The sequence below is a fragment of the Myodes glareolus genome, chromosome 7, assembly GCF_982192425.1.
Source record: "Myodes glareolus chromosome 7, mMyoGla1.1, whole genome shotgun sequence".
In the NCBI taxonomy this organism is placed as follows: Eukaryota; Metazoa; Chordata; class Mammalia; order Rodentia; family Cricetidae; genus Myodes; species Myodes glareolus.
In genome coordinates, this window is record NC_142032.1 from 51879089 (window position 1) to 51906496 (window position 27408).

The following is a 27408-nucleotide window of genomic DNA, read 5'->3' on the forward strand; positions in this document are numbered from 1 at the left end:
CCTGGGAACTCATCAACGTTTATTACGGCAATTACGCAAACAAACAGGCGGCCATTCATTCAGTTCAGCAGCAGTCAACCAGATTCCATTAGTGATTCCTTTCTATAAATAACTTAGGAGAAGCAAACAGAGTTGGTAATGCACCCCTGGGCAGTGGCCTGTGGGCAGGGTGGCACCAGAAGATGGGGTTCCTTCTTGACCCCCAGCACCTTGGTCCACCAGAGGCTGGGTACCCAGGCAGGGGATGTTTCAAGGCACATACAACTTTCAAACATGTGACAGCTCCAGGGGCCACCCTGAGACCTGGTTCACATCTGGACCAGCCACACTGATGCATCATCTGCTGCAGCCCCTTTGGGATACTGTAGTCACTTTTATTACTAAACAGCTTTGGCCCCCACCAAGTACTGGGGCTGCACTCACAATCCCTGCCCTTTACATTCTGAAGACAAGAGAGTGTAGAGCAATCAACCCCAATGTAGTGATGATGCCTGGGAGCACCACTGGGATATTCTGTGAGGGCAGGAACATTGGGGACAGGAAGAAATTACACAAGGATAGAGGGGCTACTAGTAAATGAGATTCAAGGCACTAAAGGAGTGAAGGGATGGGTGAACCTCAGAAAAAGCCAGCCAGAAGTAGAGGGCCCCAGGAGTGAAATGGTGGCTGGGAGGTAACCCGGGTCCTCAACACCAGCCAGAGGCTTCAGGGTGACCCCTAGGGCATCCAAGCATACAAGTGAGGCCTGGGTTTCCCCTGGCATTCCCCAGCTCCCTCATCAGTGCTGCTGCGGTTCCAACCAGGACACAGAACATACTAGCCTGACACTGGCACAGCAGCTAAATTATGGCTTTTAGGACTCAAAGTCCCTGTTTTTCCTGACAGTTACTTCCTTCGACCCAACTGTGATAAATGAGATAGACCATCCTTAAATGGACAGACAGAGCTGTGACCCTTGGCACCTGGTGCCACATGAATCACGCCAAGTTCTAAGGGAGAGCCTGCCTGTCATCAAGATCACTCTGCACTGGTTCAGATGGCAGGGAGCAAGCGCAGGAAGCTGTGCATAGTCGAACACACTTGCTCATGCAGACACTGGAGAGCCCTGGGCTCATACCAGGCTACCTCAGGATGTGCTGAGTTGGTCCCTGGCAAAAGGAGCTCCCAGAAGGACCCATGTTGCACTGTCCAGGGACTTTCAGGGGCCTCTGTGTCCCTACTCTGCAGGGAGTGTTGGCCCCACTTCCAGTGTCAACCTCGAATCTCAGCAGATGGTGGCCAGAGGTCATGGTGCAGATGGAAGGAAGAAGGTGGACAGGGATCAGGGCTAGTATCTAGGCCAGGCAGGTCCCGGGGGATGAAAGCCATAGGGAGGGGTTGGCCCAGAAGGATATGGAGGTTGAGGGGGCACTGGAGGCTGTGGCTGTCCTGGGAAGCCTGGGAGCTGAGGTTGTGTTGGGTAGGGAGGTTTGCTTCTTGATGGTAGGTAGGGGGACTGTTGGGGATACCCAGGAGCAGGAGCTCGGCTTCCCATTAAGGGGTATCCTGGACCAGAGGTGCTAGTTGGGACCACAGGATAGCCAGGCACGGGTGGCACACTCCTCTGTGGGGACCAAGAGTAGCCTGCAGCAGCCCTAGGTCCTGGCTGAGGTGCTGGGTAAGAAGGACCCAGAGGCCCAGCATAGGAGGAAGGCTGGGCCACCACAGGGAAGGGGGCTGGCTGTAGGGCTCCCTGGGCTGTAGGGCCCACAGGCAAGCCTGGGGATGGGCTGTAGGGCAAAGGGTAGGGAGTCACAACAGAGGGCTGTGGAGGCTGTTCGTCAGTCACAGGGGGCGTCGCCTGGGGCGCTGGGCGTGGGGGCGGTGGACGTGGTGGAGGGGCATCTCCAGCCAACTCCGGCAAAGCCCGGGGCCGCCTCACCACGTCCTGGAGCTTCTCCACGCGGACTCGGCGCAGGTGCAGCAGTGTCCTCATGGAGGAGAAGGACTCTAAGAAGGTCTCCAAGGGCACCTCACCCTCCAGGAACTTCTCAGCCATGGCCTAGAGGACACAAGACCTGTTGGCAACAGAGACCTTCCACAACCTTCCCCGGCCCCCTTCAGAATGGCTCCCTCACCAGAATGTCAACTCCTCAATGTCAAGACCATGTCTTCCATGGTCACACTGTCCCCTTCCCAACACTATGCCAGGCCCCTGGGGGCCACTCTAAGTCTGTTCAACAGCTGGGCCTAAGCAAGTGACTTGATTGCTGGCTCCTAGGCTGAACACCTGCAAGCTGCCTCCATCCAAAACACAAAGAAGTCTCTGCCCTAAATACAAAAGGGACATCCAGAAAGAGGAGGCAGCAAGAGAGACAAGGAGCAGGAGCCTAGCCTCAGATGCTGTGGTGTCCTCTGTACCATCATCCACCCACATCTGCAAGTTCCCTGGGGCCTGCTGTCAGTCACCCATCCCTGATTCACCTGGGGCCCTGGTATAGTAATACCCCCTTATCCACGGTTCCAGTTACTAGAGATCCTCTGGTGGTCCAAAGTCATTGCATGGAAAATTCTAGAAATAATCTATAAGTTTTAAGTAGTTTTATTATAAAATACTGTTATATCTGATCCATTATTAGTTACTATTCTTATGTGTGAATGTATGTGTGCTCTCAGACCCAGCTGTAGGAACTCTCTGGTGGGCCCTGGTGTGGTTGTGTATGGATGAACACACACATGTGTGTATGTGGAGGCGAGAGGCCAACATCAGGTATTGTTCCTCAGGATCTGTCCACCCCCTTTCTTGAAACAGGGTCTCTACTCTAGGCTCACCAGTTCAGCTGGCCTGCCTGCCAGGGAGCCCCAGGGATCTGCCCATCTCTTCCACAGCACTGGGAAGACAGGCGTGCACCACCTAGCCTAGCTTTTTATGCGTACAGAGGATCAAACTCAGGATGTCATGCTTGTGTAGCAAACACTTTATCGACTGGGCTATCCCCAGCCCATGGTTACTGTTCCTAATTGCTCACTGAGCCTGCTTCATAAACTATACATTTCCACAGACATACATGTACAGGAAAAACAGTACTGTCTACTCAGAAGTGAGTGTTAATTGTGGTCTCAAGTGCTTGCCAGGGGTCTTAGAATGTGTCCCTACACTGTGCGCCACTGGGACTCCAGGTGCCATCTACTCTAGCTACATTCCAAACCTCTGTGCTTTGTGGTTCCTGGGCCTACCATGAGACCTGGCTCCAAGGGCTACCACCCTGTTTAAGGGAGTAGGGTATCACTCCCCACCTCACCTCAGACTCCTCCTCAATCTTCATGCCTTCGATCTGCAGAAGGTCCAACAAGGTCCCAGGTTGCAGTGCTGAGGAAAATTTCTCTGGAAGGAAGGGGAGAGAGGTCAACATATCAAAAGCACTGCTTTAGTTAAATCTGAGGACTCCAACTGCAGCAAAGGCACATGACATGCCCTCCGTGTGCTTGGGGTCTAGCCACACCAGGGTCCACCATAGAGTTCCTACAGCTGGTTCTGGGAGCACTGGGAGTTCAGCCACACCAGGGCCCACCAGAGAGTCCCTACAGCTGGTTCTGGGAGCACTTGGGGTCTAGCCACACCAGGGTCCACCATAGAGTTCCTACAGCTGATTCGGGGAGCACTTGGGGTTCAGCCACACCAGGGCCCACCAGACAGTTCCTACAGCTGGTTCTGAGAGCACTGGGGATTCAGCCACACCAGGGCCCACCAGAGAGTCCCTACAGCTGGTTCTGTGGGACCCTTTGGATTCCTGTAGGCATTTGCTGTCCTGAGTAAAGAAGAGCTCAAGGTCAGAGCCCAGGTCATGGCCAAGTCGCTCCCTATGGGCACAACTGTCCAAGGAGCTCTCCTACCTCCACAGGGCTAGCTCTGCAAAGCTCGGGGCTAAGATGGCTAAGTTGGCAAAGGCAGTCAAAGACACCGGCCGCCTACATTTGTATCCCAATTCCAGGGCTGGATAGATGCTCAGCTGTTAAAAGCTAGACTTGCAAATCCCAACTCCACCCAGCTCTAGAGGCACAACCTCAGGCAAGGCCTTGAATCTCTCCAGGCCTTGCTTTCCTCATCTATAATATCTGAACCACTTTACACACACACACTCACACATGCACATGCGCACGCACACGCACACACACTCACACACACTTTACCAAGCTATCTAATAAAATATAAATACTCAAAAATTTAGACTAACCACAGGACCTACACCTTTCCACATTGTTGTGTAAAAGTATGCAAAGCACTTTGCCCAGAGCACGGAGGACAGTGGGCTACACAGCTGCTGGCCCTTTCCTGTCCTGGGCATCTATACTTCCATGCTATTCCAGTTGCCACCCTGCCCTTCCTTGAACAGGAACCCTGTGTCAGTCAGCAGGGGAGATGCCCAGAGTGCATGCCCAATGTCAGCTGTTCCTACCCAGCTTGGCTTTCTGTTCCTGGCACCGTTCCACAAGCTTCCGCAGCTCCTGGTATTTGTCTGAAAGATTAGAGCGGCTGATTTCCAAGGGACCCTGGAACTCCAAGTTCTGCTCTGCCAGGCTCCGGTTGGTGGCTAGTGCCATCTCTCGTTCTAACTGCAGGTCCTGAACCTAAAGAAAGTAGGACAATTGACAATAAACATAACTGTCACTGGTCACCTTACAGGGCAGGGGTGGAAAGCTTCTGGATTCAATGTTCACCTGGGGATACGCAGCTTGGTGCTCGGCCCTCAACCACAGTCACAGGAGTCTGGGTTTAAACTCCATACAAGACATTGTGATCAAGGGAGCCTGTGAGGCTGACACATGGGAAATAGGCACTGAGGCTAAATACCTATTCAAGGCCTCTCAAAGAACAAGCACCTGTAGGTGGTTCTGTGCTGGGCAGGACACAGGTAAGGAAGGTCCACTCCTAAGGAAGGAATAGGGCCCAGGGCCCAGTCATTGGTCCCCAAGCTTCAAAGTGAGAAGACATATGAACACGCACGCTATGCACACATGCACACAAAGAGGCTGCTAGAGAGAACTCAGGTGGTCCGGGCCAGATCACAAGCTAAAAACGCTATGAACTTCCAAAAGTACTGAGGGAGAGGTGGGGGCAGGGTTCTGGGCCAGGACAGACAACCCTGCCTCCCAGGTCATCCACGGTCTAGAGAACTATAGATACTCCCTGAATGCCTTCTGCTGGAAATGCTTTCCATGTCAGCATCACTGAGCCCTCATTTAGGCCCCTATTTAAATGCCAGGCAGGCAGAAGCCTTGGAACCTTGTCCAGCAGGCCTAACATAGAAAGGTATCTGCTTCACTCAGGAGAGCTGGAAACAGGCCACCATCCTATCACAATACCATCTGACACCAGCAGAGGGGGCTCAGCACTAGCCACAGAAATCAGGAAAGATGTTAGCAAGACCAGCTTCCACGGGGGAACAAAAGGTCCTCCAACACAGAACTCCACCTTGGCCACTAGCTGCGGCACACCAGACCAGATGGACTTACTCTACAGCAGCCACAGGGAGCCAGGCAGCATCCTGGATAAGGACTTTCAAGAAGGACGACCCTGCTCTGATCCCTACTCAGGGTCTCAAGCCCTGCAGCCTACAGCAGGCTGCTGCCTATTAGAAAGAGGGATGTTGCCAGTTATCCCCCAATTGAGAAGGCTGCCAGGGCTCGGGTCTAGAAGTCCTCCACCTAGACTGTCTGCTGTCCACCCAGAAACACCACTGGACAAGCTCACTGGCACTGGAGCAGAGAAACTGGTGAGTCTGAATGTTAGCCAAGGGGGCTAGAGGCTGGCTCAGCACTAAGAACACATACTGCTCATCTAGAGGACCTGAGTTTGGCTCCCAGTACCCACGTCAAGTGGTTCCCACCACCTGCCACTTCAGCTCCAGGGTATCCAACAGACACTTCTGGCCTCCAAAGGCAATGCATCAAACATGCACAGATCTACACACACATCAATACACATAACAAAAAATACATTGTTAAAAAGAAAAAAAGCCTGGGATACTTGTGTTTACTTGTGTGGTGAACTCAGAGTGGAGCCTGCCCTTTCTGGGTCACACACCCTTGGGTATCCTTACACATCCATGACTCTTCCCTGGGTCTGGAGCATTACATCCATGCCATGCCACCCTCCCTAAGCTTGACTACACACTTCCACGTCTCCCTGCTAGTCCACCTCTTACAAATCATGACTCTGAGGCCAGTGGAGTTCTACAGCTCCCCAGAGCTCCCCATGCTGCAGCCCCTGCACTCTCTCTACAGAGAAACATTCCCACTACCTTTCTCTTCTTTCTGTTGGTTCTCCCCACGGTGACACACTGCTGCCTTCCCGCCGGGCAGAGGCTTTCTGAAAATCTAAGTAGTTTGCCCTATTTTGCTTCTGCCTATCCCACAGTATTTTACCCCTCAGAGAATTCAACTCTCTTCTTCAGTCATGTTCAATCTGCCCTTTGGCCAGGAGGCTGCAGTCCTCACATTTCCAATAGGGAGAAAACTTGCTCAGCTTGGAAGCAACGAAGAACTTAGCACAGACTTGCTTTGGCTAAGCTCCACTCCTTTCAGGAAAGAGCCTGGGAATTCCCTTAACATTCTGCTGCTTTCACTAACTGAAGAAGCACTTTGGGGCCAACAAGATAGTTTGGTGGGTAAAGGTACTTGCTGCTAAGCCTGACTGACTTGAATTTGAGCCCTTGGCTCCCAGTGGTGGGAGAGAACCAACTCCTGAAAGTTGTCCTTTGACCTCCACACTTGTGATGTGGCACAGAGGATAAAATAAAGACTTTTGGAATTTGATGGCTGAGAATCCCTAATCAAACACCCCAAAATCTAAGACACAGACCTTTCTCAATGACACTCTTGCGTTCTGGATTTCAGAGTGTCAATGTGACAGTCACGAAGTTCAGGATTTCAGAATGTCTCCGACTTAACATTTTTTTGGATTAGGGATACCTAACTAGTAAATATATACAAACATTTCAAAATCCAAGGAATCTGAAATACTCTCAACCCAAGCATTTGGTGTAAGGGACACTCAGCCTGTTATGTGACAAATGAATGTGCCAGGTCAGAGCTCTCATGCTGCTAAAACAGGGTCATTCCTGCCTCAGGGCTGTGAGACCAGCCACACAAAGACCTGTCCTACTCCCTGCCTAGCAGGAGGCCTTTCAAACCCAGCCCTGGGTCATCTCTAGGGCAGCAGAGAGGCCTGACCAGGGCGGGCAAGCAGATGGCAGCAGAAAGCACAGCAGAGGTGGGAACAGGGCCATGTAGTATGTGCGGCTGTGGAGCAGGGGAGGGGCTCCAGGATGACGGATGGGGATGCTGGATGGGCAACTTCCTGTGAGTTCATAGACACATGCCACATCTGCTCACGGGGGAAAGAAGGGAAGACGTGAGTGCCAATCTGAGGAGCCCACCATTACCTGTGCTCCTTTTTCTCCCTCAAACAGAGGCAGAGGACAGCATTTCCAGGCAAATAGCCAGCTGCAGCCACTCTTGGGGCACCTGTGGGGGTTCTGGCTGGGTGGCCACAACCAGTCACCTGACCTCCATTTCACAGGAAGGTCACAGAGGATGGTGACAGGAAGGGCCAAGTCAAGCTCTGTAGAGGGGCCCTGTGACTAGGAGCTGAGGGATGGGGTGCTGGCTACAATGAGGAACAACATAAAACATGAGTGAGCAATAGAAATCTTGGCCAGCCAAGGAAAATCTCTTCAGTCCAAGAGTCATAGGAGAACACAGGGTCTCACAGGCAATGGGGGGGGGAAAATGGGCTCGCTCCCCCTCCTTAGTGTATCAGGGAGCTGTCTCTAGACTCAGGCCACAACAGTATGAAGATTCCTGGGCCATCTGGGTCCCTGGCTTTCCTAGTCCAAGGTGGGCCCTGAACTTCTTACCACTCCCTAAGCTCCCAGAGGATCCAGGATCTGGCCTGAAACCTCAGGGCTCCTCTAATGAAGTGGACAGCAAGGTGAATCCTGGCTCAAGCTCCCACTAAGCAAGCATCCTTGAGATGCATTTGATAGGGTGGGTGGGATGGCTCGTGGGTAAGGGCTCTTGCCACCAAGTTAACAACCTGAATTCAATCTCTAGTACCCATTTGTTAGAAAGAGAATCATTTCTTCCAAGTTGTACCACACACACACACTCTTAATATAATGAAATTTTTAAAACACCTTACGTGGAGCTGGAGATATGGCTCAACAGTTAAAAACACTGGCTGCTCTTGCAGAGGACCATGATTCAGTTCCCAGCACCTACACAACAGCTCACAGTCACTCCAGATGGATGACCTCTATGGGTGTCTGGTACACATACACACATCAGGCACACACAGACAGACATAAAGTAAAATAAATACATTTGCTGAAGACATTAAGTGACTAATTACTTTAAAAAAAATAGGAAGAGGAGGAGGAACAGAAAGAAGAGGAAGAGGAAGGAGGGACAGCAACAGCAGCATTTGCCGGCCTCCCTGTACCTCAGGAGACTCCAAGGCCAGCCGGGTAATGACGTCCGGGTCATTCTGCATGTCCTCCAGCTCCTGCAGGGTTTTATCTTTCAGCCCCTCCATCTTCCCCTGGAAACATAAAGCAACACCCAGTTTAAGGGAAAGTCACCTACAGGAGGAGCCCAAGGAGATGTGAGGGTGCCTGTGACACATTCCTGGAGCCCCAGCCATTGCTCCCCGGTAAACCCTGAGACAGATGAGAGATCTGTCTACTTGACAGCCAAGACTAGATGGCATGGAGCTAACAGGAAAAGGCGGGAGAGGGGCCAGGCTACAGGGACACAGACAAAATTTAGCTCCAGGCCTTGGTACATGACTCCTTTTGTCTGAACCTGATTTAAACACCCCTGCTGCCTACCCATCCCCCACCACAGGGCTTTACAGCCCTCAACACTACAGGCCCAACTATGTCCCTGCTTGCTATATTTAGTGTTCTAGCAATCTCAGGTCTCCCTACGGATTCTGCAACTGCAGTCCTCTCCATGTGTCACAAAAGCAAACTGCCACCTCTACGTCCTCACTGGAATGGGGTGGGGAGGATCATCATCAAATCACTTTCATGGGCAGTCATAAGGGAAAGAAAGCAACTGGCCCAGACAGGAGGTTACTCTGGCAGAGCGGGGTCAGTAGTCCTCCCCATCACTCTCCCAAAGGCCTTCTGTCATCTGTACGACAAGTCACAGCCTGGCCTGGGGGAAAGTCTGGGGCAGCCAGGAATCCTCTTTCTTTCTGCTGAAAGGACCCTTGATGCTTACGTTTTCTCATTCTTCCTATATATGCAGGTTTTAGAGCATGCACGTTGAGTGATCTCATAAAGGTTGCTATTTCCAGAAAATTATAGCTCTGAGGAAATAAAGGGCCCTCTCCCCTCCTTTTGTTTGTTTGTTTTTTGTTTGTCTTGAGACAGGGTTTCTCTGTAGCTTTGGAGCCTGTTCTGGAACTAGCTCTTGTAGAACAGGCTGACCTTGAACTCACAGAGATCTGCTTGCCTCTGCCTCCCAAGTGCTAGGATTAAAGGCGAGTGCTACCACCACGAGGCTTCTCCCCTCCTTTTGTAGAGTTTGCCTGGGGGCCATGCTGTTGACTCAACCAAGAAGGCTTTTGAAAATTAAGAGTCAAGGTAACAGAAGCATCCTTCTCTGGGTCTGTTTCCCATCTGTAATGGGAAGGGTATGGCATCCCTAGGTGAGGAGAGAAAGAAATGAGCAATGATAGCAAGCTCCTCTTGTCAAGGTCCTCACCCTGCTTTAGCCTGACTTGTCTCCTTTTATGTTCCAAGTGTCCTGGTTTAAAGAACAAATGACATAGCCACCCTGCTATTGAAGAGCTACTTAAGTGGGGCAGTAGTATTAGCCATCGTCTCCTGAGGGCTCCACATTGCCCAGCCTCTAAATAACATGGAAATTCATCATGAGGTAAGTGCCCACCCCACCCAAGCCTCAGCACCAGAAGCCCACAGTCCGTCCTGGGGACATGGATGCAGCTGGTCTAAGAAAGGATAACTCCAGACTTACTATATCATGCAGGAGGCAACAGATTCTGGGCATCTACAGTGTGACCTACACTGCATCACCCAGGCACTTGGATCCCCAGAAACCATGCAAATTCAGGCTTGGCATGGCTGCTGGCCTGTGCTCTGAAGATAAGAGTCAAAGGATCTAGGAGCCAGTTGGCTAGTCAAACTAGTCATAATGGTTACCTCTGGGTTTAAGAGAGACCCTGTCACAGTGAATGAGGTAGAGAGGAAGGAAGGTAAAGGAAGACTTTGAACATCAACCTTAGACCTACGCCCACACATGCATGTACACATATGTGCATCCACACATGTGTGAACACACATACCACATGCACATACAAATACATAGGAGAGGAAGGAAGGAAATTCTTACAGAGTGATTCTTTACAATGAAAAGACCCAAAGGAAGGGAACCAAAAATCCCATCCTGGACTGTGTGCATACTTCACACTGCTACCCAAAATCATGGGTCTAGCAGCCAGAACATGCTGCTATGGAGCATGGGAGCAGCGGCCATGGGTTAGACCATAGCTCTGAGGAGAAATAATACTGTTCCACCAAAACCCAAGTGCGCCTGCAGTGAAGAAGACAGCACTTTAAAGGTCCTGAGACTCACTAGACATGGTGGTACATGCCCATAACCCCAGCACTTGAAAGATGGACATCAGGAGTTCAAGACCAGCCTGGGCTCTATGAGCTCTGTCTCAAAAAACAAAAACAAAAACAAAACAAACAAACAAACAAACAAAAAAACGGCTGAGGATGGTAGCACAGTTTGCGTCATTGCAGAGTGCTTGTCAGCAGGCACACAGCTCTGGACTCCGTCCCTAACACCGTATAAAACCTGGCATGGTGACACACATCTGCGACCCCAGTACTCCAGAAAGGTAGAAGCCAGAGGATCAGGAGTTCATGGTCAGCAAGGACTACATAGTTCAAGTCCAGTCTCAAAACTGTGAAAGACCTGAATACACCTAGACACATGGAGTCCAGACTTAGTAACGTAGACCTAGCATAAGACCAGTTCTTTCATCTGTCAGCTATATCACCCAAATGGAAGCTCCGGGAGCCTCAGGTTCTTCATCTGTAAAATGGACTGAATGACAGCACCTCCCTCCCAGGCTCAGTGACACAATGCACAAGATCCATGTTCAGCACCAGAACAAATGCTGACCAAAGATTTCAACACCACAGAAATTATGCAGGATCACGATGGCCTCCTATGTGGCTCAGTTAAGTACTCACTGGGCCACAACGGCAGCACTTAGCACAGTCCCACCCACTAAACTCAGTGCCTGCCGCTCTTACATCCTGGGGGCCCAGGATGGCAGCTGGCTAACCACACACAAACTACTGGTCAGCAGTGCCAACTGGAGCAACCCCAGCAGCACCAGGACCTTTCCCCACAAAGAGGTCCATTCAGCAGAGCCCTGCACAGAGCTGAGAGTTCTTGGGGCTGTCTTCTGAGGTTTTCCTTGGCACATTTGCTGTGCCTCAAGAGTGTGATGAAGACCAAGCCCCAAATGGGGAGAGACCACAAGCCCATAAACCCACAAAAGCAGTGCACTGCTTACCCCAGGGCTGCCATTCCTGCCTCTTGGCCAGAGATGGTTCCTACCATCATCAGCACATCCCTGGCCCAGCAGGCACACACTGCTCTGCAAGAATCCTCACAGCATCACCCACTGGATGTTACAGGGGCTGGTCCCTCACAAGTCAGATATTCCCTACTTTTTAGAGCCACCCAGAGAGCCTAGAGCAACACGTACTTGTTCAGGACCACCACTTGGAAAAGGTGAGAAGGGGACACTACTGGAGATCCACGCAGCAGCTATCTAAAACTGTGGCCCTGTGGCCTGGGCCTCTGCTGCTAGCAACATCTAACTACCACCAGCCAGACAACAAGGCAGACAGATTTTCAGAGTGACCAAAACCACCAGCAGGGGTGTCACAGAGGAGAGAAGTAGGGGTTGGTAACACATTACTTAGGGAACAAGTCCTTAGGCTTTTGTTTCTAGAGAGCTGGCAAGTCCAATTTCCTCAGGCCTTGGGGCCAGGGCTCTGACACTGACTTTCCCTCCCATGACTGCTATGGCATTGAGAAACCGGGTGACTCCCTGGGGACAGCGCAAGGGACTGCTGGGGGAAGGGAACTGGGGGCAATGTAAGAACTGGTAAGGCCCTGGGCATTCATCTTTGTCTTCCCAGTTCCTGGCACAGACCTGCTCACAGGCAATTCAGAAAGAGCCCAGAAAGAGTGGAGGAAAAAAGGGAAACACCAGGTCGGCCAGATGATGGACAAGTTCAACAAGGTGCAGAGGCAGAACAGCCCATCCTCCCACTTGCTCAAGCCTTCCCTCATGTCTTCATCCCTTTATGGAATAGGCATTATTAAACAATTACTATATGCAAGACCATATACACATCACAGCAGAAGGAAATACGTAAATATGCTGAATTTTATGAGCCTGGTTCAGCAGACATATTAAAAAACAAAACACCTTTCTTCTTCCTCTCTTAGAACTCAGTTTGTCCTATAAGTCATTATGAACACATGAACACAGGGAAGAAGAGGCATGAGGTGTAGACCAGTGAAGCAAGGTGGAGACAGGGAGGTGGGAAGGATGGCAGCTGGGAGCAGCAAAGGCCAGAGAGGAGCTCATCTGGAAGGCCCTGTGGGGGCCACTGCAAACCCTACAAGGGGAGCTGGTGGCAAGTGAGGCAGCGGCACAGCAGTCACAGGTACAGAGGGATAACAGGTCTTCCGAGGGTGACACCAACACCTCAGAGGTGACCAGACTGCCAGTGAGGCGGGAAAGTAACAGCACAGGAGCCAGGCTGCTCTTCTCCACAGTGGTGGGGGAGGCAGGGAGGGAGGCGAGAACCGGTCCCTGCTGCCTGCGCTAAGAAGGGATAGGGCTTGGTTTTGTTTTCCCCGCTCCCATCTTATCCCTGCCTTTTTCTTTCTTTAAAACTTTTGCCTCCTCTGTTCTTTTTACCTTTGCTAGAGGTCACAACTACACCCTTGTATGAAGAGACCAGGCCCACAAGTCTGAGGCCAAGCATGGAATGAGGACCACGAACCCCGGTAAAGCCACAGACTCTGACCCTGCACCAGACCCTCCTACAGGAAAGGGTGATGGCTGTGCCAAGCCAGCTCCCAGGAAAGCTACAAGGCCCAGTCAAGATGCATGGCCCCGTTTGGAGTGGGCCACAAAACCCAGGGCTGTGTTCTGTAACTGAAAATTAACATTATGTCCTTTAGTGTCCATACACGTGCAGATGACAGATCGCAGAAAAGTGGAGGGGTGGGAAAGCAGGGGGACGGAAGGAGGGAGACCCAAGCCACCTCACATGCTCTAGTGCCCCAAGTGCGGATGGGATGGGAACAGAGAGTGAAGAACTCGAGACCCAGGAGGCGCATTTCCTGGGGACCTTGGCCTTGTAGTCTACTGTTGGCCAGCAGCCCTGTAGCTGGTTTTACCTTCTTTTTGTGACTTCCTATCTTGACAAAACCAACCCACATGCTTTGAACAACGGCAACACGATATGACCCAGATAGTAAGGCCATCGGCCAGATTAGAACCAGTGGATTTGGGCCAACTTGGCTGTTGTTTGTGGCCACACCCCACTCCGGCAGAGGTGGCCGGAGAAGTGCTCAGGGAGAAGGCACAGACAGGGGTGCTGGGTGGGCTCAACAGATCTGTCCCCAACAGCAACAACACAACAACACTGCAATCCTCGCTCCAGGAGTTCTGCTATGACTGCTCAGCACAAACACAGTTGCAAGCAACCTGGGGTCCTTTCCTAAACAAACTCAAGGAAGGAAACCAAAATGCGCCATGCAGAGCACATAGCTCTTTTCAGATCATACAGCAGCACACAGCAGGGCTGGTAAGTACAACTGCCCCCCAGCTCTCACAGATTCATGCCAGCTTGTCCTCCACAGGACTCAGACAAAAGAAGAACTAGGGACAGCTAACCTGGGGTTCTGCTTCAATCCCACCAGTCTTTGCTACGTGAGCTCCATCAAGCCTCTGAACCTCAGCTGGGAAATGGGCAGAAATTTATTAACCCCCTTGGGCTCACTCTGCCTCTTGAAGGTACTGTAATGGTGAGGGGCAACTCCTGAAAGCCTGGGATGCAAGAGAAGCAAGTAACTGGCATCATTAAATCCTAACTCTTTCCTATGATGAGGTTCTGTGGGCTCAGTTTCCAACCCTCCCCAGTCAACATTACTTGCCAGCCTAATATCACACTGCAAGGACAGCTGACGCCCCTCAGTTTCCCATAAATTTTCCCCAGAACCAAACACAAGGGAAGAAGTTGCTACCATAACAACCTACAAAGTGCATATTACAGGGAATTAGACCTGTCCTATCCCCAATAGCAAAGACACCTTCTGTTGCTTTGGAGACCTTCCTAATCCTGCAGTCTAATGTCTTGTTCTAGAATGACTTCAGCCCTGGACCCAAGTATGGGGGTCCCGGCCTCCCAGGGGAGACAAGAGAAGCATCTCCATAACCCACAGCAAAGTGGAAATGATCCTCCCTATGATCTGAAAAGCTGGAATTTAAGTCACAGAAGGGAGACCCCTGGGGGCTTAGGTAGTCACTGCCATTTCTACCACTCTGGGGATGGCACCCAAGGCCTCCCAATGAGTAGGTGTGTTAGTTGTGTCACTGCCGAGATAACACAGCTGACGGAACTTAAGGAAGGAAGAATTGCTGGCTCACATTCCAGGGGTATGGTCCCTTGTGGGTAGGGAGGGTATGGTGGCAGGAGCTGGAGGCATCCTTGCTAAAGACACAGAGATGGCACCACCCATATTTAGGGTGTGTCTTCCCAGCTCAATTAACCTAGTCTAGATAATTCCTTACAGGCAAGCCCAGAAATGTGTTTCTGTGGCAAGTTTAAATCCCATCAGGACAGAAATCAAAATGAACCATCAAGTTAGGAGAGAGCTTTACCACTGAGCAGCAGCCCCAGCCTAATCTTCACTCTTTACTTTTTAAACTTTATTATTAGTGTGAGAGTGGGGGAGGGGTCAGAGGACAACTTCATGAGTTGGTTCTCCCCTTCCGCTCTGATGTGCGCTCCAGAAATCAGACTTAGGTCACCAAGCTTGTGTGGCAAGCCTATTTACCTGCTGAACCATCTTGGCTGCCCAGCTTTTCACTTTTTCTAAGCAGTGCTAAGACTGCGGGCAGAAGGTTTCTCTCCAGCCTCCAGTCCCAAAAAGAGATCAGAGCATCATGGCAAAGCATACATAGACCTGAATCAGCTGGGCCTGTCTGGTTGCTTATCCCGTCTTTTTCTCCAGCTTCTCAACATCAAGGGACTGGAAGGCCCTGAGGAGAATGAAAACAATCTCTGATGGTGTTAGGCAGCCACTGGGTCACGATAACTTCAACACACACTTTCACACCTATGGTTACACAACTCTGCCTCTCAACCTTGCCAAGACTCCAGCTCGCACATCAAAGCAAAGCAACCAAATGTGGCCTTCTTGAACAGGCTCCACATCAATGTGAACCAAAGCCCACAAATACAAGTCTGCAAATAGAAGCACATAGACACATCAAGTGGGGGAAGGCAATCCCTCAGGATAAGACCTCCTGTATGTATATTTGTACAGTGGCCCACTGTTGCTTAGGCCCACTGGAAAAACTCCCTACTCTGACTAAGACAGGGCCCCCATGTAAGGCATTACCCATGTAAGCCCAGCCCTTGGGAACGGCAGATGACTTCTGATACCAACCAGGCTTGCCCACTCCTAGGCTGTCACCAGCTGGCTGGGCACCTCACCAACAAAGGCAACCTGTAGTCTCTGGCTAACTCCCTGCTTTCCTTTCAAGACCCAGCCCACATGCTAGAGAGAGCCTCCTAAAGCTGCTGCGTTCTACCTACACTTCTGAGATGCCCGACTCCAGCTTCTCTCTCCCTCCAGCCACCATCTATTTAAATCAGCTTCTCAGAGTCACCCCAATGCCTGGGTGGGCCACTTCAGGCCAGAGACAGCACTCACCTTCAATAGCCAACCACCAATCTTCCTTTAGTCAGTGTCTAAGTGTCTTCCTAAGTCTCTGAAGAGCACTATCCAGTCACCACTGCCCTCCGAGATGATTTTCCATCTCCAAAGCCTCTTCCTCTCCATCATCGCTCAGCCCCTTTGGGTTGATCTTTCTCTAAGCCTACTGGGTCCCACTGGCATCCACTGGGTGCCAGCCGTTCCTTCCCATTCTCTTGCTGGAAACAGGAAGAAGCCTGGAGACCACCATCCTAAACTCACCCCATCTGCTGATACTGACCCTCCCCGTCCCAAGTCCCACTCTTCTGCTCCCTTTGGCTGTGGTATCTTACAAGAGAACAAAGAGGGGGCCATACTGGGCTAACCATCTATGTCTTGTTTCCTCTCTAGAACCGCAAGATGAGTTCAGCAGCAAAACAGGCTGATGCCAGTCCCCACAGCTCTCAATAAAGGCTCACTGGGTACAAAGCACCATCCAAGGCAATCTGGTAAACCATGGTGTGGCCTTGGCCCTTCTTCTTTCTGTGGAGGAGAAAACATGGCTACAACATACTCTGTGTCCTCCCACAGCCTCACAAGAAGGAACTGTGGCTCAGCATGGACAGCCAAGGAGTTAGCCCACACTCTCACATATTCTATGCACCTCAACATGACTGTACACCAGTGTCTGGGACAAACTCAATAAAGGATGGTTACTACAGACAGATTTCAGACAGGCCCCGAGGAACAGGCCTGTTAGATTATGTTCAGAAGCCTCACAACCCTCAACACAATCCTCAACACACACAGTATGGGACCTGCGATCCTTTACCAGACAGAGCTCAGGCTAAAGTCCAAATTCCTCAGCCACGGCCATAGTGCCCAGAGACGTGGTGCCACTTAGAGCACCCATATATCAGCTCTGTGGGGCAGGACTAGCATCTGGAAGGCTAGCAGCCTTCACTGGCTGGGGAGCCTGGACAAGCAATACAATCTCCCCATGCCTCAGTTTCTTCCCTTAGAGGGGGCTTCAATAAGAATGAAATGTTAGTGTCTGAAAGGGCTACCACCCTGCTCTTGGACAGGGCTCACCATGGCTACGTTGGCACAGTGCCCAGTTATACAGTCATACCTCTACCCTCAGCACTCCCCATGTGGATGCTGAAAACAGGAACTTGGATTCCTGTCAACAGAGTGCCAGAACCGGATGACAGGATTCTAACTGGATCAATAGCATTCATCGTCAGTCAACAGAACCGCCAAGAAACAGGTGTCTAAATAGGCAACCAGTCCTTCAAACTTGCTGACAGAGATACTCAGACACTTGTCAGGGCCTCTTCCTTCTCTTCCTTTCCTAATTTTGTGGCTCAGAGACAAAAGAAAATCATTTTCAATGACCACACACAGGCTTCCAGCCCTTTCGGCTGTGTCCGGACCACTGTCTCTGAAGGCCATGAAGGCAGTTGTCTGTCTTCCCACCCCACACCTCAGGCTGCTCAGAGCTGAGCAAACCATCTATCATCCCTTACAGAAAGATCAGGATGGAGGTCATATCTGGGTTGTGAGGTGCCTCTGTTCAAAGTCCACAACAATGGGACTACTTCTATGGCTGGTCAGTGGCCATCCCAGGCTGGTAGGACACAGGGCGGCTGCAGAGCCTACTCTAGCCAGTGCTAAGTCCAGTCACATAAACTTTTGGGATGAACAGAGTCATAAGCAGGCAGATGGGTCCACTGGGGATAATGGGAAAGGCACAGAAAACGAGAAACTGAGTCAGAGCTTCTTCATACCCACCTCTGACTCTGGAAGGATGGATGGAGGCCATTACCCAAGTTGGAAGGTGGCTGTGGCCACAAACCAGCCTCTCCAGAGGCGACTTACTGGGTTCTAAAGGATTCAGCCCTCTTCCACATGCCCAGAAACCTCAAGAGAATACTCAGAGTTCTCACGGCCCTGCTATGAAACTTTCCTTGGCTCCCTAGTGTCTTGGTGTCGTGTTTCAACTCTGTGCTCCTTGACTTGGAACATGATGATCTGCTGACCCTCAATTTCCCTTTCCAGTTAATCCTGAGGCCTTCACCACCCATGAGCTGCTCTGCTCACCCCAGCTCCCCCTGCCTAACCTCCCAGCACAGAACACACTTCTCATCACTCAATAAATAATGACAGCGAGACCCAGATCCAGCCCTCCAGAAATTGTACATACAGCACACACAGTCTCGCCTTTTTTCCTGCTTATCCCTCAAATATAACATCTCTATGAAGCTTTTCTTGCTCATTCCTCCTAAAGAATCCATACCTCTCATGGTTCTATAAAAACGCCATGCAGCATTTATTGCTAGGAAATAGCATGCTTGTCCAGCAAGAATCTAAGATCTTTATGCATCGCTCACATCTGCATCCCACAATGCGGGTCACTGATGAACACATACCAGGCATTCAGTGAGTGCTTAAGGGAATTCTGCTTTCGGAGCATGGACCAGATCCTACCACATGCATGCACATACAACCTCAAAGAACTAGAAAGCTAGACAAGACAAATGCAGAACAGCTTTCCAATACTGGATACCAGGCAGCCTAGAAGAATGATGCTCAGGGAAACAAGACAAATGGAGTTCTCCCCAGCTTACTCCTACAGTCTCCAAGGTGGCACAGGGAGTTGGAAAGAGGGATTTGGAAGTCCAGGAAAGCCAATGCTGCCAGCACTCACAGAGCAGGGAACCAGGGGGACAAGCAGTTACATACAAAGAACATCCCAGAAATGTGTAGAGGATCCCCCAGGTCCCAGTCATCCCTGCTGAAGATAATCAGTACTAGCATGGTCAGTGCAATGGGAAGGCCTCACACTTACAGCCGCTGCTAAAGTTCCACAGAAGGCATTATCTCAGTAGTAGGGGAGCCTAGCTCCGCTCTAAAAGCTGTCTAATCACAGCTAACAAAGCTTAGCAGGCCTCTCTCAAGGTTCTGTTCCAAATGGCAATATGCCTGCAAACAATCCAGAGATGTGTGGCAACATACATGATGTCCAACAAGGTAAAACTGACATTTGATCTCCAATCCGAACTTACCAGAGAAAAGACTGAAACAGCACCTGGAACAATCAATACAAATGGACGCATATATACAGGTGACAGAATTGGCAAGCGATGACATTAACATAGCAGCCATACTTCATGTGTGTGGTGTAATCTAATAAGATTTCTATTTGGTGTGTTCAAAAAGCACAGGTTCTAAAAGGTTAAGCACAGGAAATACAGACTTGGACAATGGTTTCATAAAGAGATAAACAGAGATAAAAAGCACTGTATGAGATTAAATGTGTATCAGACTAGACAATTGGCAGGTTAGATTCTGTAGTGCAAAAAAATTATCCAAACAGAAACTATTTGAAATAAATCATGAAGAGGAATGAGGAGAAAAGGAATAGGAAAGTTGGGGGATGACTCTAAGCGCTCCTGGTTCAGCCCTGAGGGTGAAGATGCACAGGGCCCTTGAAACAGGCTGATACATGAAAACTGCACACTGCACACTTAAAGCAACTGCTAAAAAGAAATGCTCCTCTTCTACACCAACACAGCAAGCAAATGAAAGGCCATGAAAACTACTCAGTGCCTTAGAAGTCACAAAAATGGGAGAAAAGAGCAAAAAAATGTAGACAGGTAGAAAAAGAACAGCAAGAGTCCACCACAGCAATATGGACTAAACACCCAAATTAAAAGGCAACAAATAGGAGCTGGAGGCATGGCTCAGCAATTAAAACCATTGGCTACTCTTCCTGCGGACACAGGTTTGGTCCCCAACACCCACATAGCAGGCAGCTCACAGCCACCTCTAACTCCAGTCCCAGTGGATCTGATGCCCTCCTCTGACCACCAAGAGCACCAGGCATGCAAGCAGTACACAGACACACACACATGCAGGCCAAATACCCACACACATAAAATTTAAAATTTAAAGGCAATGATTCTAAGACTGATTTTTTTAAAGCAACACCCTTATATATGCTGCCTATGAGAAATCCATTTTCAATATAAAAAGTTTACAAGATTTTAAAGCTGTGCCATAGGTTTAATCTCTAATTACAACACTCACTTTAAAATTTTCATTATATTTCTAATGTGCGTATGTGTATGTATAGGGTGCATGTGTGTCACAGCACATGTGTGGAGGCCGGAGAACAACTTGCAGGAGTTGGTTCTCTCTTTCCATCAAGTAGCTCCTGGGAATTAAACTCAGGACGTCAGGCTTGGAGGCAGGCGCCTTTACCCACTAAGCCATCTCATCAGCCCGGTTTCAGCCATTTTGAAGTGTACAGGTTTTTGTTTGTTTGTTGTTTTGTTTTTCAAGACAGGGCTTCTCAGTGCGGCCCTGGCTGTCATGAAGCCCACTACGTAGACCAGGCTGGCCTGGAATCAAGAAATCAGCCTGCTTCTAAAACCCCCAACTCACCCCCAACCCTCCCATCCCAACCCCACTCCTCAAGTGCTGGGATTAAAGGCCTGTACCACCACCATCACCTAGCAAAGTACACATTTTTTGACATTTAAATACATTCACTTTGTTGTATCTCCAGAACTTTTCATGATCCCACACTGCACCCATTAAATATTGACACCTTATTCTCCCTGTCCCCACTCTGGCAACCACCACCAATGAATCTGACTAACCTAGGAAAAAACAAAAACAACCCATACAGTCAGGTGTGATGGCTCATGCCTGGAATCCCAGTACTCTGGGAAACTGAGGCAGAAAGATTACAGTGAATTCCAGGTCAGCGTAGGCGAGACAGTAAAACCTTGTCTCAAAGAAAGAAAGGAAGGAAGGAAGGGCCAGTGACGGCACATGCAGACAGAGGCAGGCGGAGCTCTGTTAGTTGGAGGCCAGCCTGATCTACAGAGTGAGTTTCAGGACAGACAGAGCTGTTACACATAAAAACTCTTTCTCAAAAAAACAAAAACAAAAACAAAACAAAGCAACATTTTGTCCATCACATCTCACAGCATGCTGTCTGGGCATCATCCATGTGGCACTGTGGACTCTGGCTGCCTGGTATACGCACTGCACTCCGGGCATTCACACACCAGTTCATGGACTCTGTGGGCGTGGCTCTTTGGACTCTCATAAACAACGCAACTATATTCATACACAAATGGCTACTGCAGTTCCTGCTTTCATTTCTTCTGCATAGATACAGAGAAACTGCTGTGTCATACAGCTAACTGACTTGTTGAGGAATCACTGGGCAGCTTCCCATAGTGGCTGAGGCTCTTCCTATTCCCACCAAAAACACACAAGCCTTCGATTTGCCACTTATTTCCTATTTTTACTTAGTGTGTGCACGCATGTGTATGTGTGTGGTGAGTGTGATATTTATCCTTGTTGGCATGTGCACGTGTATGTGTGCAGGCCAGAGGTTGACCTGGGCATCTTTCTTCCATGGCTCTCCATCTTTATTTTGTTGAGACAAAGTCTCTCAGTGAACTTGAAACCAACATGGTTAGGTTGGCTGACCAATGAGCTTCAGAGTCTCCCGTCTCTACCTCACACATCTAGGCTTCCAGCACCATACCCAGTCTTTGCATGGGTTCTGGGGCTCTGGTCCTCATGCTGCAATGGGGGGCATTTTGCTGCCTGAGTCATCACCCAGGCTATTTCCTATTTTTAATGCTTATCCAGCAAGTAGAGTAGTGCCGTGCTGACACTTTTAATCTTACTTTCCCTGATATATCATTTTAGGTACTTTTGGTCATTTGTATATTCTTTGGAGAAATACTGGTCAAGTACTCCATCCACTTTCGACCTGGCTGCTTTTGTTACTGGGTTGTAGAGTTTCTCTGCAGTCTAAGTCAACTATACTAACCCTAACTTTAAAACACAAGACTTTGAGTATGGTGGGGCACTCCTTTAATCCCAAGCTTTATGAAGCAGAGGCAAATGGATTTCTGTGAGTTCAAGGGAAGCCTGGAATACACAGTGAGTTCCAGGACAACCAGGGATATATAGAGAGACCCTGTTTCAAAAGAAAGAAAAAAGGAAAGGAAAAGAAAGAAAAGGAAAGGAAAGGAAAGGAAAGGAAAGGAAAAGAAAGGAAAGAAGGAAGGAAGGAAGGAAGGAAGGAAGGAAGGAAGGAAAAAGAAAAAAGGATGTTAGTGTTAATTTCAGAAGAGATCTTTGTTAGAAGCATCCTTTATTTTTTTTTTCTTTTAAATCATAGAAGCTATCAGACATGAGTAGGATTTGATTGATGGCCATTAGACCCTTCTTCCCAGCAGTTGACAGATGCAATTACCCAGAGTGGTGCTTGGACAAGTGCCCTAGGCTGAGCAAGGACAGCGGAGGATGGGAACTGCTACTGTCAATCTTTCCTGTTCCCAGGTTGAGATGGGGGTGGTCAGGAAGGAACACCAAGGCCTCCTCCACTCCTCAAGTCTCACCAGGGACAGTCACTTAGGCAGCACCCATTTTCATAAAAATTACATAAGCTGCCAATCAAGTAGTCACTTCTGCAATTCTGTAAGCTGACAATCAAGTTGTTTTAAAACCCTATGGCTGGCAAGACTCCAATCTAGCCACCATCTCCTGTAGGAGACCCAAGCCAGACCCAGTCACTCCACGGGGACTTGGTTCTCGCCAAAAGGAATCACACAATTGTCAAAGCCACTAACCCATCAAAGGCTTTACTTGGGGAGGCTTGGCTTCTTGAGGCCAAGGCAGCATCAAGGGCTGCCCTCCAGATAGCCAAGTCCATGGCTACTACTCTGACCTCATCACACGGGACCTCGTTGCAGCAAATTCTCAACCCAGTCAAGGAGAAGCTCTGCCCCAACCCAGGACAGCTAGTAAGCTTGTGAGACTGACTGGCCAGCTAAGAAAGCCTGTTCTCTCCCTCCCTAGCAGCAGTCTGGGAAAGCTGGCTCCCCTGTGCTGTCCATGCATGCTGCAGCATAGGCCCCAAGGAGTCTTACTGCCCAGGAGCAGAGTGAGCTGAGCTGACTGTATGAAGAACAGGTGACTCCCGGGGTTTCCGGATCCCACACCCAGCAGCACTTAGCAGGTGGCAGAAGAGTCTTCCTGCCAGGAACAGAGACTGAGAAAAGATGAAGAACTGGGGAAGTGTGGGGAAGGTGACGGGCAGTGCAGAGCAGACTGCGGGTCAAGAGCTGTGGAGAGCAAGAACAGAAACGACAAAAGGCGAGAGAATGGAGCTGGGACTGCGGGAAGGCTGCAGGCTTTCACTGCTGGGAGAGTTTAAAGATTGCTAGCTGCTGCTGTTGAGAAAAATCTCGGAGAAGTAACATTGAGAGCCGAGGGTCCCCGCACCCTGAGTTAAGAGCTGTCGCACAGGACAGTGGGCACTAGGTCACTCACCTAAAGCTATAACACTCAGAATGAGGGGTGCTAGGCACCCCAAGCTCAGAGCAGCTGAGCCAAAAGGAACCAGTTACACTTCACCCGCTCTCAATTTCCATCTGATCAGAGCAAAAGAACCCTTGGCCTCAACAGACCAACAGACTGGTGACGGGTGCCCTCTCTCCGAGACAACAAGAGAAAGTCAGCAGGGCCCAGAAGACAAGCAGCCCGCACTCCCAACAGGATGGACTTGACACAATAGAAGGCAAATCTAAAACAATTCAAATTAAGGCCTGGTTCAGTTGGCAGAGTGCCGACTCAGCTCAAATGAAGCCCTGGGTGTGGTCCCCTGCATCACGTAAATTCAGTGTGGTGGGGCACTCCTGTATCCAGCACTGGGGAAGTAGAAGCAGGAAACTGAGTTCAAGGTCCCTCTGCTACATGGCAAGTCAAAGTCAGTCTGGGCTACATGAGACCCAGTCTAAAAATAATTAAATGAAAAGTAATCGTGATGGTCTGTCAGCTAGGCAGGCACTCTGGTCACCTGGGAGACATGCCCCTGAGCACGCCTGTGAGGGATTACCTAGATTCGCTTATCTGAGGTGGGGCTTCCAACCTCAACTGTGGACAGCACCATAAGCTGAGGTCCCAGACAGAATCAAAAGGAGAAAATGAGCTGAGCACAGCATCCGTCACTCTCCGCTTCCTGATAACAGTGCCACCTCAAGCTCCTGCGTCCCCAGCATGTCCCTACAAGAAAGGTATGTATCCTGGACTCTGAGCGGACCCCTTCTCCTTTCAGCACGGCAACAAGAAGAGCACCAACACAGGAGGGCTCCGTTCACAGGGACATCAAATAGGAAGCTGCTGGTCATGGGCAGTAGGATGAACTAGCAGCACAATCCTGTCTGCTCCTCCAGCTGCTTGAGGAACCTGCTGAGACACCTCACCGTGGGAGTTAACATATTCATGGGGCTTCAATGCGCAGGCCTACTCTGCTGAAGTTAGCTGTCTTGAAGTTCACGGTGGAGACTCTCCCGTCCCTGGCCCAACCTAAGCCCCAGGGCCTCACTTGTCAGCCCTAGCTCAATCAAGGCAAACCTGTTTGATATTCCTTGTCTTCCAGACAGTGAGGGGAAGCTGACAGAGAGGAGAGAATGGGGGGACAGATATGTGGATCATGCCTAAAGACTGTGGCCATCACTGAAATCTGTGTTACAGGGCAAGCTGGGTGGGGACAGGTTAGAAACTTCTGGAAACTCCAGATCCCAAGAGGAAACTTCTAACACAACTCCCCCACAATAGCAAAGTAACTGCACTAATACAGGTTTTCAATGACCTCCTTGGTCAGTCTGGAAAAACCCCACTACTACTAGCCAACAGTGTCCAGGAATGACTCAAGTATCTATTTACCTCAAAACCCTTTTAATGGAACATTAGCATATGTCAAAATAATAAGCAAAAGGCACCAAGAATCTTGGGTAACCATCATTTCCAAGCTCCAGTGGCCCGGAAAACCTACAAATTTGCATTAAGATCAGAATCACCCAATGTGTGTATTAAAAACAGACTCCTGGGGTCCCCTCCAAATAACATCACAACACTCCAGAAATGGGGCTCTGTCTGTATTTTCAACAAAAATTATCATATATCATTCTTAAACTCCAACACATTAGGGCAACTGACGCATCTGGAAGGCAGTATTAAGAGTTAAATGTATTTGTTTTGAAAAGAGACAAGAGGGTTAAAAATCCTAACTCAGCTACCCACTCACTGGTTGATACCAGCCAAATGACCTAACATCTCAACAACTCCATAAACTGGGATCACCAGTCACTCAGAGGTATTCTCTGTGTACAGTATGTTCAAAACACCCCAAGGACAGTACCCAGCACAGGACAGCCACACAAGCAATCAGAACCACTGCTTGGCAGGACAGCAATGGAAAACTACCCCCTGAAGCAGCCCATCATGGGTTCTATGGAGGGGAAATTACAAAGGCACTAGGCCAGATTTCCAAGGTAATCTTAGGAAAAAAAGGGTTTTTCTGGGCACTATGAAGGCCAAGAACAAAGACTCATTTCAGAGTTCAGTACTGCACCCAGCAGCCCAGATCAGGTCCCTCCCTGAGCCCCAACCAATAAGAGTACTTCCTAAGTCCCTATGTCACCATCATCTCCAGTTTAGGGCTGACAGTCACTAAATGTGGAGTGGCACATTTTGAGTGGACTCCTGGATAAGAGGCAGGGAGCAATGAAGGAGACCTGGGCCTCTGTGAGGCTCCCTGGCTCAAGGTGAGCAATCCCAGGATGAGAGACAAGGTATATCCTTGGGAAACGCCTTCCCCCACCCGAAAAGTGGAAGAACACCCCTAACCGGCTGTGAGGTGGGAAACAAAGGAAAACTAGGCACATGCTGGGACCATACATCGCTGTCCTTTGCACCTAGAAGGCTCAGGAACGGGAACAGTTCGGCCACGCTGGACAGTTCAAGTCGGGGGTCAGAAGAAATGGGAAGAACAGAACTCCAACCTCTTGCTATTCTGGGGAAAGACACAGGCCACCTGTCAAAGGCCAGAGTCCCTCTAACGCCACTACGCCGCTAGGGCAAGTCAGATCACACGGGCCTCAGTTTCCCCATCCGTAGAAAGAGCAAAGTGGCCCTTAATGACACACTGACCACAAGATGCTCCTACAGAGGGTGAAGGGCTGCGTGGCGTTAGCTGATAGGTGGGAGGGGGCGGAGCTGAAGCGACCGGAGAGGACAGCCTCCCACCCTCCAGCCCTTCCACCGCGATGCAGGGGCGCAGGCCCACGGGGAGTCACGCGCCCATTGCGCCCAATCGCCAGCCTCCGCCAGGCAGGCGGGTGGCGGAGGGGGCCTCTGAGCTCGCCGGCAACGCCTCCAGCACCGTCCACTGCTGCCCACCAGTGCCCGGGACCCTCCCCAGCGGCGCTCACCTGCCGGGGCCGCCGCCACCGCGGGCAATCAGTCGCCGCCCGCACTTCCGGGATCCTCGAGCCCCGCCCCCGCCGGATGTGACTCCCTCCCGAGTCCGCGCCGGGAACCGGCCGCGCTGGCCCTCCGCCGTGCCTCAGGCGTCCCGCCTCGTGGGCCTCGGAGCTGCCGAGATACCGACACACAACGCTGACTGCAGTCGAGAGCCACACCCGCGGAGGGCCACTCGGCCCCGCCCGCGCGGGGGTGCCCCGCCCCCGCGGTCGGACTCCGCCCATAGCGAGTACGCCTGCGCAGACTTGCAGGCATGCATTTCAAACTGCTCTGAGGGTCCTGAGTGCTAAATCCTTTGAATCTTCAAAGGGAGGCCCAGATAAGGGCTACTTATTTGTACTGCGGCGCCCCTGGCCTGCCCCCACACTTATGTTCATAGTTTGGCCCCAGGATTAGAAGGACTGCGGTCCCGAGTGTCCCCTTCAGACTCTGCAAACAGATGAATCTATTTCCTAAAAGTAAACAGCTGCTGAGTCGGTTTCTTAAAAGTCACCCTTTGTTAGGATCCTAGATTACACTTTAGTCCTCTGTAGATGAGTAGCTCTGTATAAACATCGGACCTGATTCATCCTCACTTGCCCAGAGTGATACGCCCCAGGACGGCATGGAAGAACAAACCAGCCCTGAAAAGTGAACGCCATTCCCCATTGCCCTCTCGGCAGTCGTGGCGATGGGGACCCTGGTAGATATAACTTCCAGCCTAAGAAAGCCATGACACCTGGATGCCACGCTTTGCTTTACATTAGACCTTCGTTGCTAGTGTCAGAGACCAGCATAAACCGGCTTCTGCAAAATACGAATTGCTGGGTCATGCTAAGGGGGAAAGTCCAGAGGGCTTTGACAACAGGCTCAGTGTGGTTGGTCCAAAGCCTCCTGCTCCTTCACTTGAACCTTAGTTCTGGCCACACAAAACAGCGCTCATCTCAAAGGGAATGAAAGACATTTTGTTCTGAGTCAAGTAAGAGTGACCATGGCTTGGGACACAGAGTCAGGTTGCCTTAAATAACA

General features: G+C 50.3%; 1 protein-coding gene across 3 annotated transcripts; it reads right to left on the bottom strand.

The window, feature by feature from the left end:
- Vps37c (VPS37C subunit of ESCRT-I) lies at positions 1–26546 on the bottom strand. Of its 3 annotated transcripts, XM_048458095.3 has the most exons (6): positions 26349–26467; positions 15175–15379; positions 8483–8581; positions 4437–4608; positions 3282–3364; positions 1–2041 (listed from the first exon to the last, which is right to left on the bottom strand). In XM_048458095.3, exons 2-6 carry the CDS (start codon positions 15184–15186, stop codon positions 1328–1330), a joined length of 1080 nt encoding a protein of 359 aa, XP_048314052.3. In that variant the 5' UTR covers positions 15187–15379; positions 26349–26467; the 3' UTR covers positions 1–1327. The 3 variants fall into 3 exon arrangements, with proteins under 3 accessions (XP_048314052.3, XP_048314053.3, XP_048314051.3); XM_048458096.3 differs by lacking the exon at positions 15175–15379 and having other exon boundaries at positions 26349–26546; XM_048458094.3 differs by lacking the exons at positions 15175–15379; positions 26349–26467 and adding an exon at positions 21037–21058.
- Between the last annotated feature and the right edge of the window lie 862 nt (positions 26547–27408).